We start from the raw sequence: 21488 nt of genomic DNA, 5'->3' as shown, positions 1-21488 counted from the left end.
ATAAACTTTACTGATATGTTGAGATTTTACGAGTGAAAATTCTCTAGTAAAAATAGATTTTGATACATTTTAAATGCTCTGAAGAAAACTATATAAAATAAATTTCCTGTGTGACACAAGACTTGTATTTATAAACTTAGTTTAACATTACTTTAAAATTTCTTTCAAAAAACTGCTTGTTTTGACTTTAAATATATTTTTCAGCAATCACCTCTCTTTCAAAATCAGCGAATTAGATTGCTCATATTTCTACCTATTCTAAGCCTGTATAGGGTTTCAAAATATGCAAGCGGTTCTCTGGAATTGAAAAAATGGTAAGTTAAAAATTTAAAACTGAAAAGCGAAAGTGATTCTTTCCTACAACACTTTTGTTATGACTAAAGCTTCGTAAGCAAAAATATAAGGGAATCACAATTCTACATGGATCTATACAAAAACATCTTTTATACCTATTACCATTACCGTCATCATTAGTTAGTTTGAGGACTTTGAAAAATCATTCATAAAATTTAGCCAATAATAAGTCAGAAAAAGCGGATTATCTAAAATCTTTTCTTAAGTTCGATACAGTTTTCAAAATGGAAGTTTTGCGCATGATCTTCACGATATTATTATTGTTAATAGTGTTTCTTTTAAAATATACTATTTTAACTAAATTATAATACTAAACCATCATCGAAAAAAATTTTAGACATGCAGATCTATTTTTGCAAAGCAAAAAGAAAGAAAAGCTATTGGACCCACCCGCATATGGAGGTGTTAAAAGTAGGCCGAAGCAATTTCGCTTTAAAGCATTAAAGGTAGCGACCGTTCTGACAGCTGAATGTTGTGTACTTGAAAAACCGGAGATGCCATGGAAACATAAGATTACATCACAAATCACTGGAAGAAGAATTCCAAACTTTACTTAAACTCCAGAAGATAACTACAGTCAGCTATTCATCTAGATTGTGTTAAGACGTAATTTGGAACCCAATTTGAACCAATAAAGTTCACTAAGCATTTACTAAATATCCAAACATTTATTATTAGCCGGTGATTGAAAGTAGTTTTTGTTGAGGCTTCTTATAAAGATGACTTTAAAGATTATGAAAAGCTAAAAAGCCTCGCGATATATTCGAAGAGTCAAAGATTATTAATATTGAACTAAATGAATTAGAATCAGTTTTTAGGGTATTTGAAGACCCTAATTTTGTCTTTTATCAATAAACTCTACAGATTCCCAAGTTTAAATTGCCATCCCGATATTACATACCCTCTGCTTTGATTGACGAGTTTGTAAAGCATCCTTCCATGCGTATGAGCACATTTTATTTGGGAAAATAAATTACGCTTTTTGTCTCTTAAAAAAACTTGTTATTTCTTATTAAAGGTTTTCAACTTAACCTTCTCTAAACACTGATTTTGAGCCTTGACAGACTTTGCTCGTGCGGTCCATCTTATTCTAGACACGTTTGCAAGCTGTACTGCATTGTCAATGTCTTCAAATTTTTCCTTCAAGTGACTAAATCTTTTTGTGCTTGATGTAATCTAAACATGCAAATGTCTGATTACATTAAACAATTCTTTTATTAAAGGATTAACATTGCAGCATGTTCAAAATCAGTGCTAGTTTTGTGGTAATGACAAGGTATGTAGGGCGCATTATGGCCAACTTTCCCTGTTATATACTTTTCTACTCCCTTAAGTTGTCTAGAAATTGAAAGGTCATCTTTGATGTGTTAATGCCTTCTTTATGTAAAGAAGATATAATTAGCTCATCATCACTTTTCCAATTATTCCACTCTTATCAGTGCATTTGACTGATTTCAAAAGCCTTACACGAATCTCACCGTTTTCACTGGCCGTTCTCACAACAATACTCATTATTTCCTTGTGCAGCGTCAATTCTAAGAATAGGAAGGAGAAGGTGGGGATGGTGGAAAGGGTGAATCTCTAAAAAGTACCGACTGCTTCTTAAAAATAAAAGGTCTTTAAAACTAAAATTCATCCAACTGAAGTGTTTCAAACACCCGACTAGCCAATTATACTCCTTAAAAAACCAAATATAACTTGAAAATCAACTTCTTTGGGGAGTGTCACACCACAACAACATCCACCCCCTCCATAAATTTGCCCATACGCTTGTGTGACATATTGATGGTAGTATTGGTCATCACAGAAAAAAATTAGAGCTTTTAATTTCATCAAGGATCTAAATTTTCGATTCAGTTGAAATTAAACTAATCATTTCATTTTAAGATGATGGACTCATGTTTGTAACTCTATATGGAAAAAAAGGCTCTATTTTAAATCTAGGCTCTTTGTGTGGGATTGTGGCGAGAGATAAGATTCACCACTGCATCAAAGTTACTTTATTGAGCACTCCCAGATTCTCAAGTTTTTCTAATCCGAACTTCTTTTTTTTGTTCTTCCATCAGAGCAAATCTCTTGGATTTATCAATAAGGTGATCTATATGTCTCTTTTTCATAAGATATTGACAATATTCAATTGATGCAACTTTATTTGCTTAAAAGATAAAGTGCGTCTGAAGTTCCCCAAATTTGCCTTTCCCTTAATTTTTTATCATAGACCAAGATCTTACCCCAATATTAATCCAAATTTATCTTCAGTTTTTCCTTTCTTTCCAATACCCTCGAGGAAAAGGCAGCTAATAAAATAAAGTGCGGCATCCTTCTGGGTGCTGTATTCTAATTGTTCAAGCTTTGCAACAATGGGGATTAAATCTATTTTTACCGTCACCTGGGAAACTAGCAAGTTTTGGTTGGTAACGCCCTAACTGGAGTAAATACTACTTTTGATTACTTATCAATCCTGAGGCATCTTTATATTATAATTGATTTGTCAGTTATAATATTTTGAGCTTTGATATCAATTTCTCAAATAAAAGCGTTTTCCATTTAAAAAACAGTTTTGATATTTCCACCATAGAACTTATTGCATTCATAATTTCAATTGCAGTGAATTTTTCATTTACTAGTTTTTATTTACATAATATTTTTTATAAATGTCACTACATTCTTTAAGATTATCAACTTAGACACCCATATTCCCCATGAGAAAAGGCCGATTTGTTGTTTTACAGCTTATTTCAGCAGTATTCAAATTAATAATATTTTGTCATCCTTTTCTTCACTGCCAGTAAACTAAGGTAAATAATCTGATTCAGAATTTAATTCTGTTTATTCTCCTGCTCGTTCAAAGACAATAATATGACCCAGATTTTAATCTTTCACGTCCTTATCTCGAACTTCTGAACTTGCGTCCTCTTTAAATTTTTTAACAGAAGATGTTTTTTCTTCTTCTATGTATATACCGCATGTTGAAGTTGATGATTCAATTATTATTAGGTCTTTTAACTTTATATGTTCACAATTTTGTATTTCACTATCCACTTTGACATCGTTATCAGCGTTCTAACGTTCTAAGGAGGCTACATGAGGATTCTCTGGGACTCATACTAATTGTATATGAACCATTTTACAACAATGAACAGATCTTTTATGGCTGGTTTTATAGTGTCAATTAAAAACTGCTTTGCATACGCAACATTGCAATTTATATTTCTTGCTTTTCATAGTTAGTACTCTGAAAAACAAACGCAGATACTATAATTTACCGTAGTTTTTAAATGACGTAATTTTTATAAATTTTATCACTCTTATGATAACAGAATAAAAATAATAATCTCAATATATATATTCATTCAAATTATATCTTTTTCTACAAATTTAATACCGACCGTTATCCCAGTTGGGAAACTCCCAACTGTTCCAACTTGTAGCAAGAAAATTCTAAACTTTTGTCTTTCCTAAATTCTGGGTGAAAGAAGATATTTACCCCCACGCTCTTAAGGCGACATCACTGAATTGAGCAACAAGTAATATTTAGTTTATCTAATTACTTACATGTTTTGATTAAAATTATAGCACCGCTTTTTGTAGCAGTTGATATCACTACAAAAATAAAATTTAACGTTCAACTTATTCCAAAGTATTCTGCTGTTTTATATACCAAGCAACCAAAAATGTTTGTGCAGTTTTGAAGGTTGAGAAAGAGTAACACAAAAAATAGGGTCAAGTTAATTGTTTCGAAAAATAATCACCTTGATTTAGGATATATCAAATTTATTTTTGATATTATTAATAACTCAAATCTGTAAGACAGAAAGCAGCTAAGGTTGTTCTTAATATTGCCATGAAACATGAAGCATTTCTATGTGTTATTCATTGGATTAAGAGACGAGACCTTGTTTACCACGCTGTTTCAAACATACTATAATAATCAAAAAATTATTACTAAAGGCAATATCCTTTCTTTAATGCACGTTTTGAGTTTGCATAAAAGAGTAACTTAGTAATTATTATATATTTTACTTGGTATTTTAAAAAACGGTTAAACGTGTTGCTAAAATAAGTTTCTTAAAATCAATTGAAATTATGACAAGTTTAATCTGTTTTACTCGTTTTTAATATGTATATATAAATATATATATATATATATATATATATATATATATATATATATATATATATATATATATATATATATATATATATATATATATATATATATATATATATATATATATATATATATATATATATTTAAACAACTTTAAAAAGTATTCTACACAATAGAGTGCTCAATGTTCTTAAAAGAACAGAGCAATTATATATTAGTAGAAAACCACTTAACAAAATTTTTTTTCCATTTAACACTGTGTTTCATCAACAAAGATTCATCAGAAATGAATGATCAAATTAATAAAACTTCAATTTCTACCAAAAATTAAATTCCTGTAATTTAATTTTTGTAACTTCCTGTAATTTAATTTTTGGTATAAATTGAAGTTTTATTAATTTGATCATTCATTTCTGATGAATCTTTGTTGATGAAACACAGTGTTAAATGGAAAAATTTTTATATTAAGTAATTTTTTACTAATATATATATATATATATATATATATATATATATATATATATATATATATATATATATATATATATATATATATATATATATATATATATATATATTATGTGGCGAAGTGGTTAGAGCGCTCGCTTTAGAAGATAGAGTCCAGGGTTCAAAGCAAGCTCTAGGCATAATTAGCGCTATCGATAAGACAGGAGGCGTGTGCTTCCTAGCTTTTCTGCAATGCTCTGTAAGAAAACCGTTAGGTCTTTTTGGGATACCTGAGATAAAATATTAAATAACAAACAAAAAAAAACAATAATCATACACACACACACACACACACACACACACACACACACACACACACACACACACAAAAGAATGACAGAATAATATATTTTGTTTAGTTTTGTGGAATGATTGGAGCACTTGGTCTGCATGCAATGTAACGTGCGGAAATGGTTTTATGATTAGAACACGTTTGTGTTCAAGAAAAAACAACGCATCGGAACTGTGTATTGGAAACAATACAGATATTCAAAAATGCTTTAACGATACCACATGTGAAGGTAGTGTCTATTAGATTTCTGAAAAAATACGAAAAGAAATTATATAAAAAAACTTTTAGAAATAAATTCAAAAGGGGGCTTTACGATTTTAGTAGTCTCCTAGACTAAAAATAATGGTATGACTTCCATTCATTCAATGTGAAAGAATTTAGCAACTAAAAAATACTCCGTCCGTTTAGAAACGTAAAGAATTGTTGAAAATAAATTATGTTGTTAATTTTTTTTTATTTTTCTAAAATATATATACTTCCTTTGATTTTATTGCTAATTTTGATGAGAAAAAAATCAAATATCTTTAATAAAATGACTTATTTACAAAATAAAAAATTATTCGAAAATGTTTACTAAGGGCTGCGACGACGGAAGTACCTAGGGGGCCTTGCGCCCCCTCTAGATTTTAGCAAAAAGATCAATTTTTTACAAATTATGTTTTTTGCGGTACTTTATTTATTAGTGTAGGTTTTTTTTATATGTACATAGCGAATAATATTCTAAGGTATCTATCTTATTTTTGTATATCTCTCTGTCTACGCATGCTTATATATGATAATATAATAAAAAATAAAAAATTTAGATTATTTGTTGGTGTCTCTCTCTCTTATTCATTTAAAAATATTCAAAACACATTTGAAATAATTTTAACCCTTTATGGGCCAGTGATGCCATAAGGCTTCATTGACTTTAGGAGTTCTTCTATAGCTTACTAAAGCCTATAAGAAGGAGAATGCTTTTGTTTGTTATTCAACACCGAAATGTACACACGCTAAAACTTTTCATAATGGTAGAACATACTTTGTAAGAAGTAAACACAAGGTTTATTATTGTAGTAGAGGAAAGATGTAAAAACTCAAATATCTCATTTTTTGTTTTTTCATTTTGTATTTAGATAACACATTTATAAAATACTTTACTAAATGATATTAACAATATAAATAATAAAGATTTATTTGAGGGTATTTTAGTTAAAAAGTGATCATTATTTGGTGTATTATAAATTTTCAAAAGTAAATGATGCCACATGGCGTCATTGGCCAAAAGGAGTTGTATTTATGATATATATAATAGAAATTATTAGTTTCATTTAAAGTTATGTTTTTTTGTTTAAATTGAGCATTTAATAAATGTTAATATTTTTTTTAAGTTATTGCAAGACATATATATTACTATATTATATAAATATATTTAGGTTTAAAAAAATTATTATATAGACACTATAACATATATATGGCACAGAGAAAAAAATATTCAGTTGCTGATGTGATAGATTTTGTAACTAATGGAGATGTGTCCGATTTATCAGATTTATCAGATGATGATGAGTTTTTAGCCAATGAGAATGTTAACACTGATAATTTTGCTGCTGCTGATGTTGATGATAATCATGACGATGACGATGATGGTGATGATGATATACCACTAGCTGCTTTAAAAAAAAAACATGAGTACCAATGGGTAAAAAAAGACCTGAACTCAGATTATATCGATACCAGTTTATGTGAACATCAGTTTAAGGACATACCAGATAAAATAAGCTCACCTTTTCAATATTTCAAATATTTCTTTACCGATGAGTTATTGCAGTTAATTGTTGAAAACACAAACTTGTACAGCACACAAAAATCAGGGAAGCGTATCAACACCACTCTTGATGAAATTTCTATGTTAATTGGGATGCAAATGTTAATGGGGCTAGTTAAACTACCTGCCTACAGTAGCTATTGATCCACTTCTCTTCGATATCCTCTAATTGCTGACAATATGCCGAGAAACAGATATAAACTATTGCGGCAAAATCTACACTTTGTAGACAACACAACTTTTTCAGAAGATAGTGGAAAGTTATTTAAAATTGCACCTGTCATTGAGTTGATCCGAAAACAATGCATTAGTTTAGAACCTAAACGTTTCCATGCCATGTTTGATGAACCATTCCATTCCATGTTTGATGAACAAATAATACCTTCAAAAGCTAAATACTCAAAGATACGACAATATAATCCTAAAAAACCATGTAAATGGGGTTTTAAAAACATGGTCAGAGCTGGACGGTCTGGAATGATGTATGATTTTTACCTTTATGCTGGAAAGGAAAGTACAATACCAGCAGAGTATAGTCATTTATCTGTAAGTGCTCAATCAGTGGCGTATTTGTGCATGGAGTTACCTAAACATGAAGACAAAGTTGTTTTCTTTGATAATTGGTTTTCCACCCTTGATTTGATCCAATACCTTAAAGGTATTGGAATAAAAGCTGCAGGCACAATCAGACCAAATCGTTTACATGGGTGCCCAGTAATACCATCAAAAGAACTCAAGAAAAAAGATAGAGGTTCACTTGATTATCGTATTGATAAAAATTCTGCACTAATTGTTGTAAAATGGTTAGACAACAGTATTGTTCATTTAGTATCCAACTGTTTTGGCATGGCACCTTTGAGTACCATATACCGCTGGTGCAGCAAAACAAAAGAAAAAAAAAACGTTGCTTGCCCATATATAGTGGCAGCATACAATAAATGCATGGGAGGTGTAGATCTAGCAGATATGCTAATTGCCTTGCACCGCACAGAAGTAAAAACACGACGATGGTACATCAAAGTGTTCTGGCATTTTGTAGATGTGGCCAAAGTGAATGCCAGGATCTTATATAAACGGCATTACCAGCAATTAGGTCTTCCAATCAACAAACACCAAGCATTAGCAGAATTTACAGTAGATATTTCAAATGTTCTTATCCAAGCGAATAAATCAAAAGCAATCCAGGGTAGGGGAAGACCAGCTAAACTTAGCGGTATCAAGCAAGTTCAACAAAGGAATAGAAAGAAACCAGTCATACCAATCCCTAATAATGATATTAGGTATGATCATATAGGACACTGGCCAAAACCACAAAAAGATAAAAAAAGATGCAGGCTGTGTCAGAGTTATAGCAGAATGATGTGTGCAAAATGTAATGTTTTCCTTTGCTTGTTAGCCAATCGCAACTGCTATGTAGACTTCCATAATTGAGTAAAACTGTATTTAGTGCTTACATATATTAGAATAAACATGCTTTTTGAACAAAAAGTTTTTTGCCTTTGCTGTTTATATATATTTCAATAAAAATGTTTTATAACTTTGTTTTCAGATATTATCTTTATTGACCAATGATGCCATATGGCATCAAACCCAAATTTGACCAAAATTACAAAATTTTGAATTTTTTTTTTCAATAACTTATTTTGTGAACTTAAATTGTTAGTATAACAAAAAATAATATTTTTTACATTAATTTGTCATAATTTGGCCTGTAAAGGGTTAAACCAATTGTTGCCTGTTTCTATGTTTATTATTATTGCAGTAAATGCAATAAGAGCGCTTGCAATTAGTCTTCTGATTTTTTTGTTACAGATATAAAAACAAATAAATTCATTTATTAAGCATGAAGTATTTAAACTAAATGGTTTTAACCACTATTAAATAATTTAATACAAAATAAGAATTTTTCAAAAGCTAATAGTATATATAGCTTTTTTCCACTAAAAATGTTACAATGTTGTTAAATTTTTAAGTTTATAATTCATTCTTAACAAATCGGAACAGTATTTCGGAACAAAATACTTCATAAAAAAAACATCTTTTTTAGAAATTAATGGTGTGGTGGTAAAAGATAATACTATTGCCATTAATTGCTCATAATATTATAGAAAAGGATTTAAATTTCTATATAAAAAATATTTTTAATTAAAAACAATTTATTTTCAGTAACTTAACTTTTTACATTGAATGCAAATTGGAGCAGTATTTCCGAACAGAGGGAATATTATTTTTTATACAAAACATATATTATCTTATATATTAAAGTATATTAATGTTTAATTTTGTTTTTATATCTTATACTGCTGATTGAGGTGAGCAGTGTGACGTCATACTGAAATAGCCTGCTGCCGGCGGCTTCAGTACATACATCGACTGACAAATAGCCAGACTCATAGCGGAGTGCTGCTATATCAACTGAGAGTTCGACATGGGCCAGAAATCTTATTTTGATTATTTTCGGTTTTTTCTACTTTTTCTAAAAGAGCCGTATAGATTTAGTTAAGCAAAAAAAGTGAGCAATTGCTCAAATAATTATGCTATAGTAGATACGTATATATAAATATTATTCGTAAACATAATTTTAACTTTATTATTCACTTTATTTATTAATTTTTCTTGCCTAACTGTATGTGTAGTAGTGATGGGCCAAAATTCTGTTTCGGTACCGGTTCAATAGACATTTCTCTAATTAGATTGTGCAACTATTTTCGCAACATTAAAACGGGGCCAGTAAGGACAAAAATGTAAACAAATAGCGATAAATCGCTTAAATAATTCTTCTAAATTACTTATTTCTTTATTTTTTATTTTTTGTTCTTTTATTTCTTCACAATAACTATTACAATAAAATAAATGAAAGAAAAATGCACATATATAAAAAATTACAAATTATGTTGCATATAAAATAAGAACGCAGAGACTTGCAGAAGATCAGATGATCTTGTCATCAAGATCCGCTTACAATCGCTACGTGTTTAAAACAATTTTTTAATGTGTATAAAATAAATCAGGCAATCAAATAAAGTATATAAAACGAAAGTTAGAAGTAAAAATTAACTTTTTTTATAAATACTTAAAATACAAGACTTGATAGGTATACAATGTATAAATTAAAATAACATGATACACAAAAATAAAATTAATAAAACAAAATCTAAATATACAAGTATATAGTCAAACAAATATTTTTTATATAAGAATTCGTAAAAACGTTATAAATAAATTAAAATAACTAAATTTAAAAATATATAAGTATGTTTTGAATAGAGAGAATGATATTTTTTCGTTTCCTTTTAAATGCGAAAAAGTTTCAGTCTTGAGAAAAATCAAAATGTTTCAAAACTATATTGTTCCATTAAAACGCCCCTCGAAAAGAAATACAATACTTGGCTAAATTGGTTCTGAAAACTGGTTGAAGAAGGAAATTATCATTTTGTAAATTATATTTATTTTTTTCTTTTAAGGAATATAAATTGTGAAAAAAAACCGGAGCTGTACGAGTTTTACTTTTAAACATAAAACACAGTACATTGAAAATGTTTAGTTAAATAAACTTTTTCATTTCAATAAAAAGAGGCTTATCATGTGAAAAACGGTCTTTTAAATTAATAAGACGTGCAGCATGTTTCTGTTGGCGATGAAGAGGTTCTAATTTACTTTTATTAACACTACCCCAAGCCGCATTCGCATAGTTTATGTGGCAATGAATGAATGAGTGTTATAGTTGAGTTAAAATATGTTTATTTAACATGCCTCTTGCTTTATGTAATATACCTATACTTTTCGAAATTTTGCAGGCAATGTTTTCGATATGTTTTTTCCATGTGAGATTTTCATCAATTGAAACTCCTAAAAAGTTTGTACATGTTGCTCTCTTAATTAGAACTTAATTTTTCTGTTTATCTATTTAAAAAAATTATTCATAAAAAACACAACTGAATTTTTGGTAAAACAATTTACAGAAGACAATAAAAATTCACAAATGCCAAAAACATGTTAAATCATATCGGAGTTGTTGAAACTGGATTATAAGATCAACCATAAATTCCTTGTTTTGGTGTAAGTACAGATGGACTTGTGAATAAACTCTAGGAATATATATATATATATATATATATATATATATATATATATATATATATATATATATATATATATATATATATATATATATATATATATATATATATATATATATATATATTTGAAAAAATGTACCAACCACGGTACGGCACTCACATGACGACTAGTAACTACTAGTACAGAAAATTGGTGTATATAAATAATACGTAATTAAAATTACATTAATTTTGATAAATGTTTTTTTTTAGATGCTGTTGATAAGTTGGAGTATTTTCATAAAAAAGATAGATTCTTTAATATATATATATATATATATATATATATATATATATATATATATATATATATATATATATATATATAAATATATATATATATATATATATATATATATATATATATATATAATATATATATATATATATATATATATATATATATATATATATATATATATATATATATATATATACACACATGTATATATAAATATAAATTAGTAAAAACACTCATCTAATTTTCTTAAACAAGTTGTTTCACAATCAGTAGGCTCATCAGGAAGCTTCCTTTTGGATTGTTTGTTTATAGACAACGCTTAAAATGGAATTACATTAATTTTGATAAATGTTTTTTTTTAGATGTTGTTGTTAAGTTGGAGTAATTTCATAAAAAAATATGTTTTATCTCAATAATAAATAGTATATTTCATATATTGTTACGGTTTTATAAGAGGATCTATAAAGTAAATATGGCACATTCTACATGAATTTGTAAAGCTGCTATTGTTTGACTTTCTATAACTTCTTTGTGTAATAGTTAATTTCTTCCATTTAAAAAGGATAAAATATTAAGTGTGTTACCAAAAGGGTAAAGCAAAATCTCTATCAGCATTACAGAATCTCCACTCTCCTTTCAATATAGCTTTTTTTTAAAAGTTCTTATTGCTTAACTATTTTAATATCAGAAATAGAACCAACAAGTAGTTCACAAATGTTATTGCATCAAAAAAGCAATTTCAACTAATCTTTTAAAGATAAAATGGTGCTTATAATGGGAAACTGTAAGAATTGAATTTCTTTGACAAACCAATTCAAAAATGTCAATAATAACTTTTGTTTTAGGATAAGTCTCTTTCAAGCATTACGACATGTTAAGTTTTAGGTGATTTAAATGAAACCAAAGTAGTGTTGAACAGAGTTATATCAAATTTAAACATATAATAAAATCTTGACATAGCAGATTTTGGTGTCTTAAATAACCAGTAAGTAAAATTTAAATGAAAAAAGGTCAATCGATTTCATGTTTCACCTATAACCAGATTTGTAAAATATGAAGAATATGTAAACAATTCTTTAGGTAACTTTTCATCAGAATGATGTTTAAGATAATATTACTTCATACTTTCACGTCCATTTCTAGGATTTATATATTCAAATAAAGTGCCAAATATATCTTTTCTCATGCCAGTGAACGAGTTAAAACATTTATCATCTTTTTTGTAGCTAAATATATTATTTTTCAATTGGTCTTTGATTATTTTTAAACTTTCATATTCCACAAGCAAGCTACATTAGTTTTCATAAACTACTATTAATCATTTTTAAATGAAAAACTTTTATAAAGTTTTTTATCGCTTAACTTAGTCATGAACTATGGTTCTGATCTTTTACACGGAGACTTTTAAGGTAATTTTTCTTGTGTCATCTTAAATGAATTCAAACTTTGAACTTTATTTCCTTTTTTTAAAGATTTTTTACTGCAACATGAACAAATTTTTATGTCCTAAGGCCTGAAGCGAAAGTCACACATTTTAGTGTGTTTTATTATTTAAATTAATAATCATAATTATCAGCACCTCTGTTACGTATATATTAAAATATTTTGTTACACCAAACTTCGTGTTTTTTTTCTTAGTTCAGGAAAGAAAATAGACCAATAATAGTTTTTTCTATATTGCTATTACAAAATAAATTTTCACACAACTATATACCGTAATATCTCTCTCTTCCACCTTTTTTTCAATATTGGTCTGATAATTGGAATAAGACATTTTTATTTAGTGCGAACTTAGTTTGTTTACATTTATGTCCTTATTTGCCTCTTTTTGAAGCCGAGAAGTCAGTTGCGCAATCGAATTAGAGAAATGTCTATTTTACTACTGCACTAAAAAAAAAAGACACCCCCCACCTTTCCTTAATGCGTGACTTAATTTATGGACAAGAGGTAAGACAGAAAGAAGTTGTCAAAAAACAAATCTAAATAAAAAAACAATTTTAAAATTGCATTTTTAGATTAGACTTATTTAATTTGTTTGACTTTACCGAACTTTTGGTTTTGTTTTGGTAATTGAACTAGTATACCCGAAATTTCGGTCTATTTCGGTTATGGCGTATTTCCTGTTTTGGTCGATCACTATCCACTAGTATATTTGATTTAATATAGCTACAATATTACTAAACACTGGTATATTGGATTTAATTTAGCTACAATATCACTACACATTGGTATATTGGATTTAATATAGCTACAACTCAAACTACAAAACAAAGATTAGATTTAAAAAATAAAACCTTTTTAATTTTTTTTAATTTTAAGTAAAACTAAACATTATAGAAAATTAACATTTGTATTTAAATTTGCTAAAGTATATAAAGATCAAAATATATATTTCTTTCTATTACATATATATTTCGGATATATATGTAAAAGAAAAAAAAAGGACCAGTGACGGATCTAGGAATTTTTGGTGGGGGATGTTGAAATATTTTTATATTTTGTACCATATTTGTGTCTCCAAAAAAAATAAAAAAGGTGCTTAATTTCTAAGATATTTAGGAACTTTTAGATTCTGGTGGGGAGGAGGGGGGGGGGGGGAGTTGGAAAAGCAAACAATATACCCCCCTTCCTTTTCCCAAGATTTGTCACTGCCAATGGCTACATAAAAGTTGAAAAACAAAACAAACTAATATATAGTAATTTTATTTTGCTCTGCATTTATGGTTTTAAAGAAAATCGTATTTTTAGAATCATGGAGCAGTTGGAGTAATTGGTCAACATGTAGCAATACAACTGGTTTTGGTCAAAAAAATAGAACACGTCTTTGCGAAAATAAAACTTCTATAGAAAAATGCGTGGGTAAAAATATAGAAGTAAGAAATTGCTCCAAAGCATCATCTCGAGGTTATAGATTAAATTATTATATATTAAATTATACTGATTTATAATACTACATACTTGCGTTTAAAAATGTTACCGTAAAATGGAGTGACTTTGGCCCAACTTTAAAACGCGTTTTAACCAGTTCTAAATAGTGCAAAAAAATTCTAAAGTTACGTCAGACTAAAACACTTTCTTAAGTTTAAAAATTATTGATAAATTTAATTAAATAGAACCATATTTTTCAATGAAACCAAAGACTCCGCCTCCCCATTGGTGCCTGTAATAACAATGTTTCCCCATATTACGGTGTAGTTAACAATTTCATTTGCAGAAGATTAATCAAAAAAGTTGTTAGAAAAATCTGTTTTAGTAAATATGCTGCAAATGTTCATAATATTTTTAATTTTGTTTCTTGATATTAAAGAGGCATACACGTTGAAAATTTAGATGATCTAATTTTTTGGAATGTTACATTCGATCAAACTATTGAGCGGTAAGGTATAAAATTTTTCTTTTCTTTTTCTAACTCTAGTAAATAGTTTCATATAATCCTAAAGGGTTTCGGAACAAAAAAAATCAGATTTGAAACGCATTATTTTATGAAACAAATGAATTAAAAACAGTTTTTATCTACCAATTTTTGTTTAAATGTCTAAAGGACTTAGATGACTAATTCCTAAAGGTTATTATAGAATTTTGTGACTAGCAAAATTAAATTAAGAAGTTTATAAAAAAGAATGACAACAACAAAAATGCAAATATTATATCATGCACATAGAAGCAGTTGCCAGGATTCGTTCTGTATTTTAAAATTTCATCTAATCATTATTCATTTATCGATTAGTTTACTTTTGAAAAGTCTAATTATTTTTTTTCTTTTATTTAATTTTAATTTTTTTTTAGTATTTTTTATTGAATTTATCTTATATAACATTTGTTTTGGAATTAATTTAACTGATCAATGTTATTCACCTTTAATTAGTATAGAATAGATTGGGTAGACAAGTTCCGGAGGACCACCCAGTCTTTGATAGGGTCAGAGCCACCGAGTCTTTCATAGTCTTCGGACCACAGCAAGACAAACGAAGTATCTAAGTGCAAAAATACATGAATGAATTGAAACAAACAATTTTTTATGATATTCTTTGTCAACTTATTTTTAGAATATGTGTCCATTTTCTACTGAATAATGTGGGTACTGCAAATGATATTACCAGAACCGATCAGATCTCGATAGTTGTGCGATGGGTATGCATCGGAGGCAAAAACGTAATAATAAAGGAGACCATCTTTCAGATTTATTTTACGTAAAAAAATTTAAATTAAATTTTAGTTAGAGGTAAAAAACCAAATGGTTTGATAATGGCATTTCAAGTTAAGAAGTATGTAGCGAAGACTTTTAACTTTCCACACACAATGCTTCAGCTAACAAGCATTGAACGAAAGGAACTAGCGGAATTCTCCAAAAGATATACGCCTCAAATTTGGAATGTGATCTGGTATTGGAAGCAATTGTCTTCCACCGAGCAGAACTGAACAACCGTGACTCTGTCAAATGTACGGTTTTTATACTTATTTTATCAAACATGCTCTCTTTGATGGCAGAGCTGAGAACGGCTTACATAAAAAATTTTCAGTGTTTTCCGTAGAACGCAGTTTCTAAAAGTTAAAGTCGATAAAGTGTTATGTACCTTCGTCAATTGCCCAAATATGTTTAGGCAGTCTGGCATTAATTAGTATCAAAAATATAGCAGTCCGTGAATTATATTTGGAGAAGCTAGTTGATCAGTTTTTAGCTATCAATTAATTGAAGCTAATACGAACACCTATCAAGATACCGTTTGTATTAGTGCAATTATTTTAATTATAAAATGTGTGAATTAAATGCGTTACATTTATGTCACTCTATATTTTTTTCTGCTCATGTGCTGTTTGTTATTATGTTTCCCACGTTCTCATGGGCAGAGGTTGCTTGAATATAATCGTTTATGTTCACCTTAGTTTGAACAAAAAAACTGCAAAAAATGAGATATTTTTTCTATGGGCAATATATATATATATATATATATATATATATATATATATATATATATATATATAATATATATATATATATATATATATATATATATATATATATATATATATATACGTATATATATATATATATATATACATATATATATATATATATATATATATATATATATATATATACATATATATATATATATATATATATATATATATATATATATATATATATATATATACATATATATATATATATATATATATATATATATATATATATATATATATATATATATATATATATATGTATATATATATATATATATATATATATATATATATATATATATATATATATATATATATATGTATATATATATATATATATGTATGTATATATATATATATATATATGGCAAGAATGCAACGCCTCTGGATCAAATAGTAATTTACAAAAAAGAAAATATCTAAAACTGAATATTGGATGAAACCAACAAGTACCATTTATTCGCTCACTGTTTTAAACGTATTATTAAAACATATATATATGTTTTTTTCTAACAAAGGTAAGGTTGATAACTCAAACACGTAATCACGTGAGCTATAAAGACTAAAAGTTGATTTTAATCCACAATGGCTAAAGAAAATAATTTTGACCAGTTTGAATTTTAAAAAATGTTTTCCGTGAGATAGAACCAATTTCATCAAATTAAGAATAATGAATTTTCATTGGATAGATCTTCGTAGTTGTTTTTAAATTTCAAAATAACTTTTTCAAACTATTTATAAATAAATTATTTGACGCACAACTGTTTTGATCAAGGAAATCAAAACCGGCAAACATTAAAAGAAAGTTTTCTATATTATTTGTTACAAAATATTTATAAATATGTGTGTGTGTGTCTGTGTTGAAATAAAATGCTGTTTTATTTTTTAACAGAAGTTTGCTTTCAAGTGTGCTTGAACTAAACATTCCTGAAGTCACAAGTGACGCTGATTATTATATAATAGAGTATTTTCTACCACCTTACTTTACATTGACATTTGATAATCCTCCAAATGGCTTTATAAAGGATGACCTTGCTCGTTTAAAATATAAGGTATTTTGTAAATTATATATTATACTTTATATAACATAATATATAAAATATAAGTTATTTTGTAAATTATATATTATACTTTAAAAGTTTTTTAGTGCTATAATGCAAACCGTGCGTCTACACTTTTAATTATATAATATATTTATTATACTTTATTTATCGTAATAGTATTTGAGAAAATTTTCTCCTAAAGAAAAAGTTATTCATAATTTCGCGGCAACGTTTAACAAACTAGATTGCTCATTACCAAAGTTTAAGATGGTTATCCCAATAAAGTTTACTTTTCAAAATTCAGAAGGAAAGGTTTTGAGCTTAATGAAAAAGTACCAAAAAAATGTTTTATGTAAAACAAATTACCAATCGGAAGTTTCCAGAGATAAAAACGCTCTATCAGGTGAGTAAGATATATTAACAGTTATGCAATGTACAATTGCATATTTAAGAACAGAAAAAAAAATTGTTGTTGATACTCCTGTTTTGGTGTTACTATTTAAACTTTAAACAGCTGTGGTATATATGTATAAATATACATATATGTATATATATATATATATATATATATATATATATATATATATATATATATTATATATATATATATATATATATATATATATATATATATATATATATATATATATATATATGAATATATATACTATTGCGGTTGTAGTAGTTATTGTTGTTGTTATTTTGTTGTTTTTCTCGTTGTTAATAAAATCTATTTCATTTACCTGATTTTAAAAGACTTAATTAAAAATAATTTTTTTGCAGAATCATATGGCAGAGGAATATATTGGGATAATGAAAGCTCAATTATTTATGTGTGTATGAACCAACACGTAAGCAGGTATAAATATTTCTTTCCCTAAAATAAAATCAGATAACAGCAGTAATAGTAGTGCATCAAAATTTGCTACTTAAACTTCAAGTGACCGGCCGTGAAACATTGGATAAAACAACGGTCTTAGAATCAAGAGGTCAGAAGATTGAAACCTGCTCTGTCCATATAAGCAACATTGATTAGGAAGTCTGCTTTAAATACTTTATTTAAATGGTCTTTCGCTTAGCTTTGTGAGAAGATCGTTAGATCTTCTTAAGGAACCTTAATAATTTAATAAAAAATTGAATTTCTGGTATAAATTACCTAGTTTTCTTGGTCAATTAACCTGAGAAGTATTTCCGTATTTCATCAAGTATTATCCGTATTTCATCTATTAATCGTTTTAGCTGATTTCATACAATTTAAGGTTTCACTTCAGTTCATTCTGAATATTACATGAAACATATTTATACTTCATGTGGTTTTACAACTCCACGAAATCGTTCATCTACTACTATGTCACTAGTTACTAAGTTTTTTTACCAAACCTAATTATAACCAGGTTTGTGCGTGTGCCACTGGGATGAATATAAATATATAATATAATAGTGTACTATACTTTTGTAACGTTAAAAGAAAGCAATTCAATACAAAGTATGTTTTAAAACGGGTCAAATTAAGCAATAAATAGTAAGTGTCTAGACATTTAACTTTAATTAAAAAGTACAAAATGTTTAAAATTTATAGTCTAAAAAAATGCAGTTTACAGCAAATTAAAGATTGCAGTGTGTTAAGAATCAAAGGTGGATATTTCAACGACACTGTCATCGAATGAAACTTTACGAGTCTTAACATTTACATCTTTACACGCATTTACACGTGTAAAATTTATTACAAGGCAGACTTACATCTTTTCTCACTTGTTTAGGTAAATTTTTTAAGCAATTTTGTTTATGTTAACCTTTTGTATATTGGAAATTAAATAAATGCCTTCCTTTATTATTTGCACAATAAAACTAGTTGAACTCAAATATGGAAGGAATAAGGATGCTGCTGTAAATGCAAACTAATAAACGGACCAAAAAAAAAATTTTTAATATTTTTTTGATTTAATAAAATCCGTCTTTGTTAGGCCTGAAAGAAAACAATTGTTGATCCTAATCCCTTGAAGCTTGCATTGTTGCCGTTCTTTCGACCTATTAAAATTGAGAATGTAATGTCATATTTGAATGCAACTTTTCTGATAGAAGTAACATACTTCTTTTATATTGCTAAACACGACTTTTATATCTTCTTCATTGTGCAACTTGTTGAAATCTTGTTCAACAAGTAAAAGGTTGAAAGTGAAATTAATAAATATTAATTAATCAAAATTGTTAAGCAATTAATTATTAATTAATTGGTTAACAATTTTATATAGGAAGAAAAAAGAACTAACACATAAGAAAATCCAGTCATCTACTTAACATCCTACCAAGTACACATACGTTGATAAAACGTTCGAACAATGTTGCGCATTGCGTTGACCCAATATCGACCACCTATGTTGTTTATATATCATTTTGGTAACAAATGCGACGTCTCCAACAACCAAAAAACAACTTTGACCCAACGTTGTATTTTAAGTCGCATTACGTAATATTATATATTGATTCAACGTTGTATTTTACGTTGACGACACTTTGTGTTTTAAGTTCAATCAACGTGATATTTTACGCTTGCACAATGTTATATTTAACTATTTTTGGAAATAAATTTATTTGTTTTATGTTTTAGTATATATATATAGACATTAAATATTATATATTTGTATGCATATATAATTGAATATATGTATTTATACTTACATAATTCAACCTTTTTGATGGATCAACATTGCTGGTATTGTGGTTTATCCTCTTCCGGCTAGTTGCCATACACAGAGGCCATATTACCAAGGCCCGCAAAGACGAGTTCGGCTCACTAAAGAGCATCATAACCCATCTACGACCAAGAGTAAATGGTTTTGAGCAGAACGATGGAGTTAGAATGAAACTCAGAAGAAGTAGAGTGAGGAAGATTGCATAGAAAAAGCGAACAAATATTGCAGTAGATGTTAAAATAAGCAAATCAGACTACTAATTAGGTTACCTAATTAATGTGTTAGTATAAACGTAGTCAATATTCCGTTATTGTCTATTATCCTCCTCCGGCTAGTTGCCATATAGAAGCTACATTACCAAGGCAAAGACAAATTCAGCTTACTAAAGAGCATCATTACCCGCTTCGCAGACCAGACTTTGCAGAGTAAGTGATTTTTAGAAAGAACAATAGATTCATAGAGTGAAAGTCAGAAGAAGTTAGAAAGATAGCATAAAGAAGCGGACAGATATTGCACGAGATGTTAGAATGTGCAATATCTACTATTAATTAAATCACCTATCTGATGTATGAGTATAAACGTAGTCATTATTGCTGATGACGTTTGTTAGAATTTATTATAAAAATGAGCCTGCTTCTGATCAGACACCCATTAATCAAGTTTGTTTTGCTTTTGGCCTAATAGTTCTTTTTATAAGAAAAAGAAAAATATACTAACAAAATACATTTCCTTAATCAACTGAATTATTCGGATGAAAAATAATTTTTATAAATTATTCAAATATATATTTATATATCTGCTTTTTCTCGATGCAAACTCAACGTTGATACACTGTATATAATCCAACGTTATTCCAATGTATATAGAGTAATGTTAATCCAATGTATATAATCAAATGTTAGTCCATACATATTAAATTAACATTGGGTTATAAACATTTGGTCAACGTTGATCCATATACATTGGATTAACGTTGATTCCTTTTTACAAGATAGATAGTAAAATTATATTTAAACATATATTTCCCAGCTAGCACACTTAAGTCGGGCCAACGTATGTAAATATATCACGAACGTTAGCTGTTTTCTCCGATGCAAATACAACGTTAGTCCAATGTTAGTTTTATCGTATTTGTGTTAATGAAAACAAAGTAACGATGTGATTAACAATAGTTTGGAAAATTGCATTGGTTCAACGTATGTAAAAACATCGCAAAAGTTGGTTGTTTTTCCGATCTGAAGCCAGCGTTGATCTAATATATAGGGATCAACGTTTATCTATTGTATATGGATCATCTTTGAAAAAATGTGTATAACCCCATATTGATCCAATGTATATGGACTAACTTTGATCCAAT

The 21488-nt window shown here is 27.8% G+C and overlaps 1 protein-coding gene across 3 annotated transcripts in view; it reads left to right on the top strand.

Moving 5' to 3' along the window:
• Positions 1-21488, top strand: part of LOC136080639 (uncharacterized) — a 51382-nt gene that overhangs the window by 24886 nt on the left and 5008 nt on the right. For 2 of the 3 annotated variants that reach the window (XM_065797547.1, XM_065797546.1), the window contains 6 exons: positions 5332-5493; positions 14179-14334; positions 14761-14806; positions 17288-17447; positions 17616-17841; positions 18222-18297. In XM_065797547.1, coding sequence (XP_065653619.1) covers positions 5332-5493; positions 14179-14334; positions 14761-14806; positions 17288-17447; positions 17616-17841; positions 18222-18297 — 826 coding nt within the window. The remainder of the gene's footprint in view (positions 1-5331; positions 5494-14178; positions 14335-14760; positions 14807-17287; positions 17448-17615; positions 17842-18221; positions 18298-21488) is intronic. The other variant, XM_065797548.1, reaches the window with a different exon arrangement.

Source organism: Hydra vulgaris, chromosome 05, assembly GCF_038396675.1.
Source record: "Hydra vulgaris chromosome 05, alternate assembly HydraT2T_AEP".
NCBI lineage: Eukaryota > Metazoa > Cnidaria > Hydrozoa > Anthoathecata > Hydridae > Hydra > Hydra vulgaris.
Note: the sequence above shows the minus strand (reverse complement) of the source record. Positions and strands in the feature narration are given on the sequence as shown.